The sequence below is a fragment of the Poecile atricapillus genome, chromosome 1 (genome assembly GCF_030490865.1).
Source record: "Poecile atricapillus isolate bPoeAtr1 chromosome 1, bPoeAtr1.hap1, whole genome shotgun sequence".
Classification (NCBI taxonomy): Eukaryota; Metazoa; Chordata; class Aves; order Passeriformes; family Paridae; genus Poecile; species Poecile atricapillus.
In genome coordinates this window covers 87,861,344-87,876,346 of record NC_081249.1, presented here as the reverse complement: position 1 = coordinate 87,876,346, position 15,003 = coordinate 87,861,344, and the positions used below count along the sequence as shown (strand labels likewise).

The window sequence follows — 15,003 nt, the reverse complement described above, 5'->3', positions numbered from 1 at the left end:
ATAACTAAAACTAGACTAGAACAGGCCTTGAGTGACCTAACCCAATTTGGCCATGCTTTGAGCATGGGGTTGGAGCAGATGAGTTTCACAAGTCCCTGGAATGTAAATGATCCTATGGTTTTAAAGGGAGCATCCTTTAAGTGATTAAAATTTAAGAAGATGTTACTGTGTTCTTTTTTTCCTTTGCTACTAGTATGTGCATATTTTTAGCAGACTATCGAATCTTTTACTTTAATATAAATCTTAACATTCTCTTCGCCTCACCCACTGAAAAAGGTTTTATCCAAGCTAGTGAGAAAGGGCATTTTTTAATAACATAAAAATAATCATGCAATATTCTTCCCAAATGAGACCTCCAACAGCTCCGTGCACAGTTGCTTGCTCCTGCAGTTATCGGTAATACAGATGTGATTCCTTCTGCAATCAGAAGGGACTGCATATTGCCACAGGAGATGGGCAATTTTATAGAATCCCTACAGCTACTCCAGATGACAGGCAGACCTTTTGCTTACTAAATACTCCTAGAAACAAATATGCAGAGAAATAAGAGTGGAGAAGCAGCCATGTAGATCGCTAACCTTGGTAGACACCCAAATGCCCACCCAGCCACCCTCTTACTCTCCCTCCTCAGCAAGACATAGGGAGAAAATTGGATGAGAAAGCTCGTGGGCAGAGGTAAAGAAGTTATAAAGACAGGGAGCTTGTTTACCAGTTACTATCGCAGGCAAAACAGACTTCGCTTGGAGAAATTTAATTTATTGCTGATTAACATAGATTTGGGTAATGAGAAAACAAAAACAAACATTAAACCAACACCTTCCCTCCTCCCTCTCCTAAGTTCAGCTTAATGCTTTTGACTTCAAACTTGTTCCCTCCTCCTCTTTCTGGCTGGTGTATTCTGCCTCTGGTTGAGTATGTTTGTACAGAGGTGCCACACACATGGCTAATCAGCTCAGCTCTGTCCAGTGCTCTGTCCTTCTTTATTTGGAAGTCAGCTTAGCACTTTATCAGGCAGTCATTCCTCCACTCTTTTTTGTCTACATTTGTCATTTTTGAAATATTTTTTAAAAAGTCCCAGTCATAAATTCTAAATATTATTTTCAAAAGCACCTGGTAATTTAAATACTATATGATTTTGCACGGCAAGGCACCCTGTGTGTGAACATCTACAGAAAGAAAAGAAACTAAGGTCCCAGCCTTCTTTTTTCCTCTGTAAACTGCCATTCTCTTTTCTGACTGTTCAGCATGACAAGTCTACTCACATAAAGTCAAAAGTAAATCCCACGCAGATTGCACCCCACATCACCCGAAGGGCTTGCTTAAAGGTTGCTATTTCACTCTTCTATTTAGCTGGAGAAATCTGCCGTATAGTAACATAGAGCAGGCAGTCTTATAAAAGTAAAGAAAGAAAGAAAGTACCTTAAATCATGATGGGGGCAGGGGGAAAAAAAGGGCCTTCTATCTATCTGCCCAGAATGGCTCTTGGCAGATTTGTTGTTCTAAATAAAGAGGTAACAGCTGGTGCAGGAAGGACTCCACGGGCTTGCATATGGTGAGGGGGAAGGCAATGCCCACACACTCTTCTACCAAAGTGCAAGAAGGAAACTTGCTTCTCCTTCTTATCCTTGGTTGATTCTTCAGTCTTATTAAGAACACCTCTCTGCATTATCATGAGTGGAAATCTGCCCTTGAGCTATTGCTTTTGTTCCGTGTTTCATCTAGAACACCGTGGCAGCAGCACTGTATCATGGTGTATGCCTGCTCTTAGGAAGGGAGGACACATGGACAGACAGACGAGAAGGGCTGCAGAGGACTCCGCGAAGAGAAACACCAAGCAAGGGGACACGAGCTGAATGTGGCTTCATTCAGACAGGACAGCAACATGTTGTTAGCAGGAGAAGAGACCAGGAAGGATGATCAAGCCAGAGGAGTATAAAAGAAACATGAGGAGAAAATAATACCCTTTAATGTTATTCATATTTGGTTGACACTGGCTGCTCGAGGCTGCTCATGGAATCTTGGGAAGTAAATGATAGGAACTGACTTTTGTAGCTTGATAGACTGCCATTATTTCATCTATTCCTTATAATATTAATAATTTTCATCTATCTCCAGCTTCTATGACAATGAGGCTTCAAGGAAGTATCAGCTTTCACTGAATACTACAAAAAATGGAAGACAATTTTTTTTTAAAAAATCCTTATTTTTATTTTTTCTTTGTCAAGCCAAATCTTTTTTTTTTTTTTTTGACTGCTTAAAACTACTATCTGAAACTAAATTATTGACTGGCAGTTTATTTAGACTGTGAACTAGTCATGCCACTCATGCAGACAACAAATTTAGTGCCATACAGAGCTGCTCTACATCGGAGCTTACTGGCTCTGGAGCAGCACCAAATGAATGTAATTACATTTTTCTCAGAATTAACAGGATAAAAAGGCACACATATTTTAATTATTCTCAAAGTTTAAACAAATGAAAAGCTTTTATCAATTTTAATTGCTTTTTAAGTCTCCAGCACAATGACCTGTATTTTGAAAATAAAAGTATTTTAATAATGAAGCTATTTTGCATGACCCAAATCACTTCATGAAGCAGGAATTTAAGGTAACATATTACTGACAACCATTAATTATTCATTGCATTTGCACTCGGTGTTAACCAGAGTATTCGTACATACCATATCTGAGTTGAACTCTTGTTTGAATAAATCCAACTTTTAAATTTTGTCTGCAGCCAAAACTGGGTGCCATACAGCATTTATTTTTTAGACTACTGAGTGTACTGCAGCAACATTTTACACTGCTGAGAGATTATGAGTAGATGTGTATCGAAACAAAGGAAGCACTAGAAGAACTTCATACACAAATTATATAACCAACATAAGCAGTTTGCTCTAATAGACTGTCCTAAGCTTGAGATAGGAACACAGTCATGACATTAGACTGGGTGTTCAGGCTTGGCCAAATTTTAGCCCAATACCACTTCTGGGTGATATGTAATGAACTCTACTTCCTCCTACAGATATTTCACAGAAATACCATTGGCCCTGCGGCAGAGAGTACATTATTGGTAATAATGATACTATTATTATTGTTTTTTCTAGTCAGGACAGGTTCACAGAGCCACATTTTCTCTGTCCCATGACCAGGCTGCTGCTGTCTCCCCTTTTTAAAATTTTATTACTATACACTAACAAAAGGTCCAGAAATAACTAGGATAGAGAGGTTATTAGCTCTGGGCTCAGCTGTCCTCCATGTGGCATCTTTCTTCTAATGCTGTTGCCTCTTGGTAAAGCAGTGGAATTATGGTAGATCTGGCTTAGTGACAGCTCCTGTTAGTTCTTTGTAAGTACCCTGAGAGGCTGTTTCTGGTGGCAGCTGTAACTAAGGCCTCGGTGGAGTTTCCAAACATGTTCCTAGCAGCAAGCAGTGGTGTCCTGGTTCGGCCAAGACAAGGACAATTTTTTGCATTAGCTGGGAGTGGGCATGGATATGGGGGTGTAACCAGGACCAGATGTTACGCTACACCACCTCTTATCATTGACAGGGGTGGGGGAAAGACACACTCCAAGGAAAGGGGCATTCCTTTCTGTTCGGAGAAAACATGTCAGAAACAGCCAATCAGATTGGTATTAGTTCATTGTCACCTCCCATGTAAACCATCTGTCTTACACCTTTTGTTGTTAATATTGTTGCTGTTACCATTCATTCTATGATCTCATTGCTGTTTCCAGTAAATTGTTCTTGTCTTAATCCATGATCTTTGCCTTTTGTGCTTCCAACGGGAGAGGGAGCGAGGAGCAGCGTGGTTTTAGTGGCAATATCGAACTAGAGAACACCATTCCTAAACCACAACAAAGTGGTCACTCCAACTCCAGTCTGAGGAGCTAAATGTGTGAGAAGAGGCTGCTACAAGGCAATCTCTGTGAGAAATGATTTACTCTCCCAGCTCTGTGAAATTTTGGCTAGGGCCAAATATTGCTGACACAGAGAACCAATGAGAGAATGGCTGCCAAAGGGCGAGGGGAAAAAAGTTTTCTCACCTTGGCAGGCTCGTTCATCGTCCACAGGCTGGTAGCCAGCCTTGCAGGTACACCGTCCAATGGCCACCATCCACTCCCCTTCCCCATTGCAGTGCAGCCGAACACTCGAGGACCCCGTCGTGCTCGTCTCTTCAGCGTTGGGCACGCACGTCCCCGGGGACTCCACCAGCGACGTCCTCTCCCCGCCAGCAAACGTTTCAGGAAAGGAGGCAAATCCTCTCACCACAGCTGGGCACTTGTAGAAAAAGACTTGGACTGCCACCAAGGACATGCAGGCTCCCGAATCCTGAAAGGCCAGGTAGAAGCCCTGCTTGGTGAGTGGCCCAAAGCTACGTACTTTAACATTCATCTTGACCACCTTCCCAGTGCTGTCCACCTGGGAAAAGCTTTCATCAGCTGCAATAGTGTCCACTTTGGTCCAGGGGCCCTCGCGCCACTCTGGCATGTCCTGAGAGGCTATGTCAGCCTCTGACTGGTGGTAGTAGAGCGTGAAAGTCTCCTTGCAGGAAGAGGCCACGGTGCGCATGCTGGCACAGTCCCTCACTGAGAAGCGGAGGCGGACGTGGACGCGGTGGGCTCCACGCCGCTCTATGAAGTGAGTGCGCAGCCAGTTGTTCTGACCCGGTTCAGCCACGTTGCACACTTGAAAGGTTCGGATCAGGCGCTTCTTGTCATCCAGGACACTTACCTCATCCCACTACAATGGATACAGAGAAGAAAAAAAGAAACTGTAAAAAAAAAAAGGATTCAGTATTCAGCTGCCCCAAAAATGCAGGACAGGCCTTTGTCTTCCCTTTTTCCTTGCCGTGCCTATGACAAGATTTGAACTTGTTGATGCCATGTGCAGCAGAGCATTCTAGACAAAGTATGACCCTGTAAAGAATAGCAGTCAAAGCTCTGAAGTAAGAACTGTTGTGACAGAAAACATAAATCATGCAAACTTGGTCACACAACATCAAGAATCTTAAAATGCAAGAGTCACACTTTCTTCCTTCCTATCTTCCCATCTCTTATCTCCAGAGACAAAACAAAGGACACAAACAAATGAGACAGAGCAACTAGACACTGTTCTCTGGAAAACACATAAAAGCAGAAGTCCCTTCCACTTTTTATCACAGTGGGAGCTGTGTTCTGACATCTCCTATGCACATAAACCACTCAGCATGACCGCTACAGGGGCAGGTCCAGATCTGATTTGTGCCTGGAGGAAGAATAAGGAGGGGTAGAAGCAGGTTCCTGCACAAAGCTGTAAAACAAAACCTTCCTTACCCTCTCAACAAGCTTTTCAGAATAGGTACAAGGCCCTGGGTATGACAGAGGATGTGCACAGTGAGAGAGAAGAGAATGAACCTGCTCAAGCATTCTCACAAAGGTCTGGCCAACCAGCTCCTCACAGTAAGATCTGCAGTAAGACCATTTGCCAAGAAGAAACAACAGCAAGCTATGGTCATCCATGACTTTCTCCAGTGTCAAACAGAAGCAAACATCTTTTTAGGCAAGTTTGCAGCCTCCCTGGGCCCCAGTTCAGTGATGTCAGCAGATGATGGAAGAGCTTAGTACAGCCTTCGGACTACTATCCACACCTGCTTTTCCACATGGGTACAAATAATGTCCCAACAAAAAGTGCAAAGTTGATCAAGAGAGTTTTCAGGGCCCTGGGAAGAATGATAAAAAAATTCAGGAGAATGGGTAGTGTTTTTCCTCGATCTTTTCAGTAGCAGTAAGGCACTTTGAAAGAAACAGGTGCCAAGACATCAATACTGGCTTCAGGACTGGCGCCTCTGCCAAAAAGGGTTTGTAACCATTTAAGAATCTCTGAGACACAGGATGTGCTGGGATGTGACAGGATCCACTGTTCTGATGGAAGAAATGTATCTTTGCTCATAAACTGAAGGGACTTGGTTTGAGGGATTTAATCTCATTGATTGAGGGATTTAATCTGTAACTGATGGAGGAAGGGTATACCAGCAGGAGACCTGAAGGTAAACTGAAGGTTGGCATGGCATAAATTTAGGATGGCAGTGCTAGCTGGGATCATGTATGCTGCTCCTGGCAGCATGGAGGGCTCAGGAGCACAGCTGAAATGTTTGTACACCATGGGAGCATTGGGCAATCATTCATGGCACAAAACCTAACAAGAGCAAGTGCCAGATCCTGCACCTGGGATGGAGTAACTGCAGGCACAAGTGCAACCTGGGAGAGGAGTCTGGGGAGCGCCCTGCAGGGAGGGCCCTGGGGGTGCAGGTGGCAGCAGCTCAGTGAGAGTCAGCAGGGTGTGCCCGGGCAGCCCAGAGGGCAGAAACCGTGTCCTGGGGGGCACCAAACAGGCAGCAGAGCCGGGCAGAAGGGGGGATCACCCCACTGTGCTCAGCCCTGGTGCAGCCTCACCTGGAGTGCTGGTGGCACTTCTGGGCACCGCCGCCACTTCAGAGGGGTGGGAAGGTCTTTGTGTGCAGAGGAAGGCACAAAGCTGGTGGAAGGGCTGGAAGGTGTGTCCTGGGAGGAGTGGCTGAGGGCTCTGGGTTTATCCAGTCTGGAGAAAAGAGAGGCTGAGGGGTGACCCTCTTGCTCTCTGCAGCTCCCTGAGGAGGGGAAGGGGAGGAGGAAATGCTGATCCCTTCTCCCTCAGATCCAAGACAGGATGCACGGGAATGGTTCAAATCTGCCTCAGGGGAAGCTCAGAATTGACATCAGGAAACATTCCTTTAACTAGAAGGTGGTCAGACACTGGAACAGGCTTCCTAGAAAGGTGGTCAATACCCCTAGCCTGTCAGTGTGTAAGAGGCATTTGACAGTGCCCTTTATAACATGCTTCAGCTTCTGGTCAGCCATTAAGTAGTTAGCAGCTGGGCCAGCTGATTGTTGTAGGTACCTTTCAATGGAAATATTCTATTCTATTCTATTCTATTCTATTCTATTCTATTCTATTCTATTCTATTCTATTCTATTCTATTCTATTCTATTCTATTCTATTCTATTCTATTCTATTCTATTCTATTCTATTCTATTCTATTCTATTCCATTCTATTCTATTCCATTCTATTCTATTCTAATCTGGAGGGGTGGCTGGAGAACTGTTTAGTGTCTCTGGAGCAGAGTGGAAGGAAGAGGGTAAGGAGGTAGCAACAGCATCCCACTCAGCATCCTTCTCTCTTAACAATTCGGCTTTGCATAATACACTGTGCTCAAATTGTTCATATGTACAGAATCTATAAACCAAGTCACATTGCTTCCAGTTTCCCTTTCTTCATCAGATGCATGCACATCTTCCCAGCAGAGGTACAGTCAAGAAGAGGACAAGGGAAATGCTTACCCCATCAGAAGGGTGTGCAGTCCAGCCTATCTCCGAGGTCTCTTGAGTTGTGTCCAGAAGTATTTCTGTTTATATTAGGAAACAAATAAATAAAAGAAGTATTTTGTGCTATTCCAAGTCAAACTAAAATTTATCTGTTCCTCACAAGATTGTCTTCCATACACCAAAAATAAACATTAATGTTTTGAGATTAAATATGACAGGTTATGTCTATACTAATAAATTAAGAAGGGCCAAGACAAGGGCAGAGGCACTGGGCACATAATCATGCTAACTCATGATTCTCAAGTTGCTTGGCAATATTCTCACCAGACTTTCCCAGGCAAAGTATAAGCACACTGACAGCTTGGAGCAGTTATCATAATGAGCAACTCAGATGAGGCCACTCTCTTTTTGGAAAGGAAAGAGGGACACAAGATGAGCAACATGAATGCATGCCAGTCTCCTTAGAACTATGGTTGCCCATTTTATTTGCACATGTAAGTGTGGACATGAGGCCAAGATACATTTGTTCACATTTCTGGAACCAAATTTCTTTGGGAGTTTAAGACCCAAACCCAGCGGATCCTGTAATGGATTCACTTTGTTCTGGAGCTGGGCATTACATTCCAAGCCTGTGTAGGAATCCCAAAATAATCTGTTGCATCACACTGCTCAAGAGTAGGGTACATGCAGAACTTTGCAGGCCTAATTTATTCCCACAAATAGTCTGCATTTCCATTCTTTTTGAAGCTACCACTGGAGACAGATACTAGCCTTGACTGCTGTTGGACACTATTCTCTGCTTGGGTACGAAGAAACACACAAGAGATTTTGACAGTACAAACTATAAACACAGTTTAAACATAAACTCCAAAAGAGAGTGTCAGGGTCTGAGACCACCGTGGTATGCAAGCATGTGCTCTTTACTCTGTATATTTAGGACACAGAATAAGAAAATGGCTCAGCTGAATAGGTATTTACATGTGTTGATATTTACTGTATAAATCAACTGGCCTTTCTTAAATTCTTGGCTTTAATTGGTTATTCTGATTTTCATATTTCTATCTTATTGCTTTAAAAAAAGACCTCAAAAACAGATTAAAAAAACCAACACAAAATTTAAGAGCAACAGACAGCTTACTTACAAATAATATTCATGATCCGTTATTAAACCTTGCAAAGGTTTAATAATATGATTGTTCCATGTTTTATGCAGGAGAGAAATCCTCAATGGTTTTTATTTCCAGTTTATGGATTGCTTATGTCACTATCCCTGCCAATACACCTGGGGATTCATCCACATTAATCATTGGAAAGGAAAGACTAGATTCATCCTAAAGCAGACATGATCAAGTGAACAAGTTTATATAGACCCCAGCATTCACCGATGTCCCTGAACTATATTCCCTATATTCCCACAGGACATTTTATACTTTTTAGACCTCCCTGAGGATACAGCTCCTTGATTCAAAAGCAGTGCAAAATACCTGGGCTGGCTTGCCAAAACTGGAAAGAACTACCAGCTACAGCTGAGGTACAGCCCCACTAAAATTATGTTACAGACCTCAGGAAATGCTGAGCTGCTCAGTTCTCAAGGATAGCTCAGCTCAGACAGCCCCTCTGAGCAGCAGAACATCTGCAGAAGGCCCATGCCTCCCTGAGGCACAGTGTTAGCTAGGCTGTCCTGGCAGCAGAAGAACTTGGCATTTCCCCATGCCCATTACCTTCTCAATTGCACAGCCTGGCACAGGGATTGCACTGTGTCATGTCATTACTTTGCCACTGGGATGCCAGACATGGCCTTGATATGCTGAAATAATATACAAGGCCATTTTTCAACACAGAAAACTTTTTTCCTAATCAGATCTGAGTCTCCCATTTACCAAAGCATAATGCTTTTACCCCATGGAAACTCTAGAAGAAAGTAAAATTGAGAGAAGTTAATCAGGGCATGGAAAGCCATATAGAAAGCGCAAAAGGAATGTAAAAGAAAGGAAACAAAGACTTGCTCAGCAGCCCATGCTCTGCCATGTTAAGCATATTCTGCAGGCAACTTCTCACCAGTGAGAAAGGTAATATTTACCCAGTAAATTTACCATGAGTATTTTACAAGCAAACAGAAGTAGACAGCCTGAAGCAGACAGAACTGTCCCTTTCACAGTGAATACTTTAAGTCAGAAACCACTAGAAAAATAAGAAAAGTACACAAGAATTTTGTGTGCATAAATCTCATTTTGCAACCTACAGCCAAAAGTCCCTCACCATTTTTCTTCTTCCTCCCTCTCCTACTGGCTGTATGCCTTGAATCACATCCCTAGTCACACTAGCTGCATGCACACTCATAAATCTAACAAGCTGTTAAACTGCTCTCTAGCTCTGAGGACAACAGGCACACTATGGTTCATGTTCCCATGACTAAAAACTCCAACCCCACAAAAGCGCATGGCTGCATCCAAACCACCCCCCAGGAGTGGTCCTCAGTCCATCCTAACCTCTGACCTACGTGTAGGCACTGTCTGTGGTAAGATTATTTGGCATGGGCCAAACAAACCCATGGCTGTGTTCATAATTTAACAGTATGAATGACTACATGGGTACAGGTATAAGCCTTCACTCTGACACTTTATTAGCACTGGTGACTGATGTAGCATTCCACATCCTCACTGTGCTTGGCCAGACCAGTACTCTGCTGTTCTTCAGTGCAGATAGAAACAATATGTTCTGCTGAATTTACCACCCTGGAAGAAAAATGGCTTGCATCCTTTTAACATTGCTCAAAATCAAGGGTTTTGCAAGATCAGGTTAGACCCAGGCTCAGCGGAGCCCATGATGCTGCTCGAGGCAACACTGATTGAGGTATCTCAGGGTATCACTGGAGCAATATTCCACTCTGCATTAAAAAAGGGCAAGATACCTGAGAAATCTAGAAGCTTTCAAACACCTGAAATTATGACAATTCTACAATACTTCTTTCACTCCTGGTTTAATCTCAGTTTTGAAGAATGATATTCCAATTTCATATTACAAGTGTTATTTCAGTTCAAGGAAGATAAAAATAACTGATGAGAGATTCCTCTGTATTTCTCTTCCCTAAACTAAAAAGAAAAAAACATCACTTTTTATAGAAGAGTCAAATGGGTTCATTACACTCTGCAAAATCTGAACTATCATTTGAGTATCCTCAGTTCTTGCAGGCCAGAAAGGGTGAAATAAAAATCCCAAATACTTCAGCTAGTACTATTCTATATTTACATCACAAATCAATCTCTTGGGCTAGACTATGCTATAATGTCAACATCCAGAAAAACTGGGCAGAGGCTAGAAGCTGCTATGACAGATCAGGCTGTTCAGAATAGGCACATTAACAATTTTCAGATTTTGCCAGTACTTTCAAGCAAGACTATTAAGTGCTTGTGTTATAGACAAAATGATCCCCTGATGCAAGAGGATGACAATTCACCCAAGGATGACTGACCCTTAGACAACCTTCATGGAGGCAATGATGGCCTAACAGCTTTCTGGATTGAAGAGCATTTGCCCTCAGTGTCTTAACAGTGCAGTGGTGCAAGAGGGAATTATACAACCAAAGCCTTGCAAACTACAGCCACAGACAAGAGAGCTGATCCTGAGAAGAGAGCAAAATGATCCCTTTACCTGTGTGGTGAGAATTTGGTACTAAAACTGTAGAAACACAGAATGAAACAAGCTGGAAGGGAGGTACAGAGGTCACCTTGATCAACACCCCACTCAAGGCCAGGCTAAATTACAGTAGATTGCTCCAAACCTCGTCCAGTTGAATTCTGAACATATCCAAATGTACACCGGTAGAAGGCAAAGGGCACTATGGTAAAAGGTAACATTCAAAGAGTTTGCTTTGCTATGGAGCTGAATGCCCCAAGCAGCAAAACTTGCTCACTTAACAGACTTGAAAAGAACTGAAACATTTCTGAGCTTATTCTGCCTTCTATGATCATGCCTTGAAAAAGTAGGAAGAGTGTGAATGCTCTCTAAGAAGGCCGGGGAGAGAAATCATTCCCTGAGTTTGTGCAAAAATAGTGTCAGGAGCTGTCAAATCCAGTAACCTCACACAAGCCAGGCTGCTGCAGCTCCATGGCCCCAGGTACAACCCAAAGCAGGGTTAAGTGAGTATTCCCAACAGGCACACACACAAACACATGCAGGCACTGCACATCTGTGAATGGCCAGCCACAAAGATCAACACAGACAGAAGCACTCACCAGTCATGCAAAGAGAAACAGCACCACCAATGGCCTCATCCTGCTCCCCTTTCTAGTTGGTCAGGATTAAGGGCTCTTAGTGGGAAACACATATGCATTTATATACAATGAAGATCTCTGCAATAACTGTCCTTAAAGATTAAACCTCTGGATCTGTGGTCTCTCCATCTGCTGGCATGTGAAGCTCCCAGCCCCACTCGTGGTGTGAGCAGTCAGACAGCCTCCACTCACTGATACATCCCTTCACACACACAGAGGCACGCTTGGATCCTCTACTAACTGGCTTTAAGGGTGCAGCCTACCCCTGGGTGCTAGCCCTGGGAGCTTGCTCTCCTGGGCTGCCATTCTGTGGATTTCTCCATGAAGTGGTCTTTGACACTCAGACGATCCAGGAGCTGGCCCTGGGATCATCCTGTCTCCAGGTACACTAAGATACACAACACACAGACAGTACTCTCAAAGAACCCTCAGAATTTATGGCCACCAGAATAGCTGACCTGGACCTCCTGATAGTTGACCATCCCTCACTAGATAAACCCCTCCATTCTTCTCACTCACAGAGACACACACATTCAAACTGGTGTGTCACTCCTCCTCCAGACTCTACTCTTCCCCTGGTTTCCCAACCCACTAACTCCCCCATCAAGCTAGTCTGCCTTGATATAGAGATCACAGGCTCACTAATACAAGCTCACTCACTCCAGGTGCTTGCATCACAGATACACAGATCCTATGACCTGTGGTCCACCCTGAGTTCCTAGCATTTGATTTTCATCCATTCCATGATCTCCAGTTGCTGGTAGCACTGACTCATGGGCCATTATGACCTGTGGTTCAACTCCAGTTGCTGGTATATAAATGTGCATACACACACACACAAAGCCCCCTCACCCAGGTAACTGATGAAAAATGGAATTTAATAAGAAGATAGGATAGACTGTGGTGATCAGATGCCTGACAGCCATACTAACCTGCAAGCTGGTGTATGTGACTGGCCCCTTATCTCTCTACTTTCTCACACTTAATCCTCCCTTTCCACACCTACGGTTACTCCCCTAAACAACCTGCAGTAAATTCTGCAGGTTATCTTCCCTACATCCCATAATAAACCTCATGCCCTTGTTGGCAATAATCTTCTTCCATCTAAAAGGTGTTCCAGACAGTACTTCCACTGATTTAACTTAATGGGTTCCATTCCCACCCCACGGACTGATCACACTCCTGTGATAGTACTTGGGAGAAGCTGGGTCAGGGAGTTTATTTCTCTGTTAGGTTATTCAGATTCCCCTGACTTTCACTGTTCCTCTGTGCTCCTTTGAGCGTGGGGAGAGAACCCTTTTATCAGGAACCTTTTATCACTCTTACAAACAAATGTATTTATGCATGGGGTCTATCATCAGGAGACAAAATACAGTGAAATCTTTGGGAAGCCTTAAATACACTAGAACTTCTTCCAAAACTAAACAGCAATTGTGATGAATTAAATAATATATCAATAGCTAATGACATATGCAACTGTAATAAGTATTCTGTTTTTCAAAAACGAGTTGATCAAACAAGTAAAAAACCAAACAAAACCAGCCAAAAATCCTACTTGTTCATAACTATCCAACACAAAAGTTGCTGTTACTTTTTAAAAGAAAATGTCTTAAATTTTAGCTATGACTTAACATGAAAAAACAAGCTACAGAGTTATAGAATATGCCTCCTAATGTAAAAGAATATATACAAAACCAGTCTATATGAGACAAATGAGTTCAAATTTTTTTCTTGTATAAAACTATATTGTCAATCCTGCAATGAATGATCCTGTATTACTTCTGCAATGCTACTTCTCAAATGCAATTAATTTTAGAAAAGCTATTTGGAATCAATGGGATATGTCTTCAGTAAGTTCCATGAAGTTTAATGTAATTTAACTGCTTGCTATGTCAGAGCAAAATGCTGACACTCTCAGAACATCGAAGTTGTCATCTGCAAGGAGGAATTCTCACACTCCAACCAGGAGTTATGTACCATCTGTGAAAGAGAGAAATGACAGCCAAATGGTGTAGGATATGGAAATACACAGCTTTTTGCAAGGTAACACAGTTTTTAAGCTTTATGAATGATTGTGTATTTTCCTCTTTCCCAGCCCCTTTCTTTTGTTAAAGCTCTAAGGAAACTGCCAGGATTAGCATGTTGCACTACTACTGATGTCAGAAATGCAGACATCAAGAAATTAAAATAAAAAAAGTTCCAACTTTGCATATGAAATCAAGTTAAATTACTATCTACAACCTTCCTAGTGATACAATATAATATCTACTCTTCCACAGCTAAAGAAGTTCATTCTCCAAACAGCCACTAGTAAGTCTAGAACTTGGGTCCAACTACCACTGCCATCAAACCACCTACTTTGAATGACAGCACAGCATGACTTTTAACGTTTATCTATGTTTTCCTGCTTGCTTTTTTTCATAGACTCTAAAAAGTGAGCTTATGTCTTCCCAAGTTTTACCAAAGCATACACTGAAAATCCTGGAGACTCTACACTACAGGAATGCCATTCCTTTTCTATGAAGCTTTAATTGGCTTTGAATATAAACAGTGTTATTTTCAGCATGAATAGTCTCTCCTGTCCTACTGGCCTCCAAGCAGCAGTTTGGGAACAGATTCAACGCAGGGCATGGTACAAACCTGGGAACAGGGATGTCCCTAGCACAGGAACTACACAGGAATCTATTATGGAAGAAAATTAATCAAATGGAGCTGCTGAGACTGACCAAGAGGATAAACCCCTGTCTGTTCCCCTTTACAAACAGGCTGCACATCCAGCCCAGTCTCATTCACCTTCTGCATGTCTACAACAGGATATTCCTCAGCCCTGGGCTTTCCAAGCATGTGGCAAAGTTTTTGGCACACAGGAGAGCGTCAGGAAAGAACTGTGAAGAAAATGTTTGCTAGGATTTTAATAACTCATGTGAATCACAAGCAATCAAACTAAAAAGTTAATTTCTCTTTCCCCCCACGCCCCAAAGTAAAATGACACTAATTTAAACATTTCTTTGTATATACTAAACTGCATATAATAAACCAAAAAACAGTGGTATTTTTCTCTCTGAAGATCCCTCTGAGGAAGATATCTTTTCCTCCACTTCAAAGGCAAGCCAATTTGAGCAATCAATACATTATTTTCAACAGCCCAAGACAACAACCAGTTAGTAGAAAAAATAGGGGGAAAATGAAATGTCTGAGCTCACTGCCTTTTTTCTTCCATATTCTTCCATATTCTCTTTTGCCGAAGAGAATAATGCAAAGAGGTTTTACCAAAGCAGAATTATTCTCTCTGTATCTTGAATTTCTGCAAGATACTTAGAAAGATTGTCCAGCTGTTCTGCAGGCTTGAGAGCTTGTTGTAAAATAAATGCAGTCCTTTACATACA

The 15,003-nt window shown here is 42.5% G+C and overlaps 1 protein-coding gene across 4 annotated transcripts in view; it reads right to left on the bottom strand.

Moving 5' to 3' along the window:
* Positions 1-15,003, bottom strand: part of EPHB6 (EPH receptor B6) — a 66,702-nt gene that overhangs the window by 29,814 nt on the left and 21,885 nt on the right. For all 4 annotated transcript variants that reach the window (XM_058864777.1, XM_058864767.1, XM_058864757.1 and 1 more), the window contains exons 3-4: positions 7,359-7,423; positions 4,046-4,742 (exon numbers count right to left, since the gene is read on the bottom strand). In XM_058864777.1, coding sequence (XP_058720760.1) covers positions 4,046-4,742; positions 7,359-7,423 — 762 coding nt within the window. The remainder of the gene's footprint in view (positions 1-4,045; positions 4,743-7,358; positions 7,424-15,003) is intronic.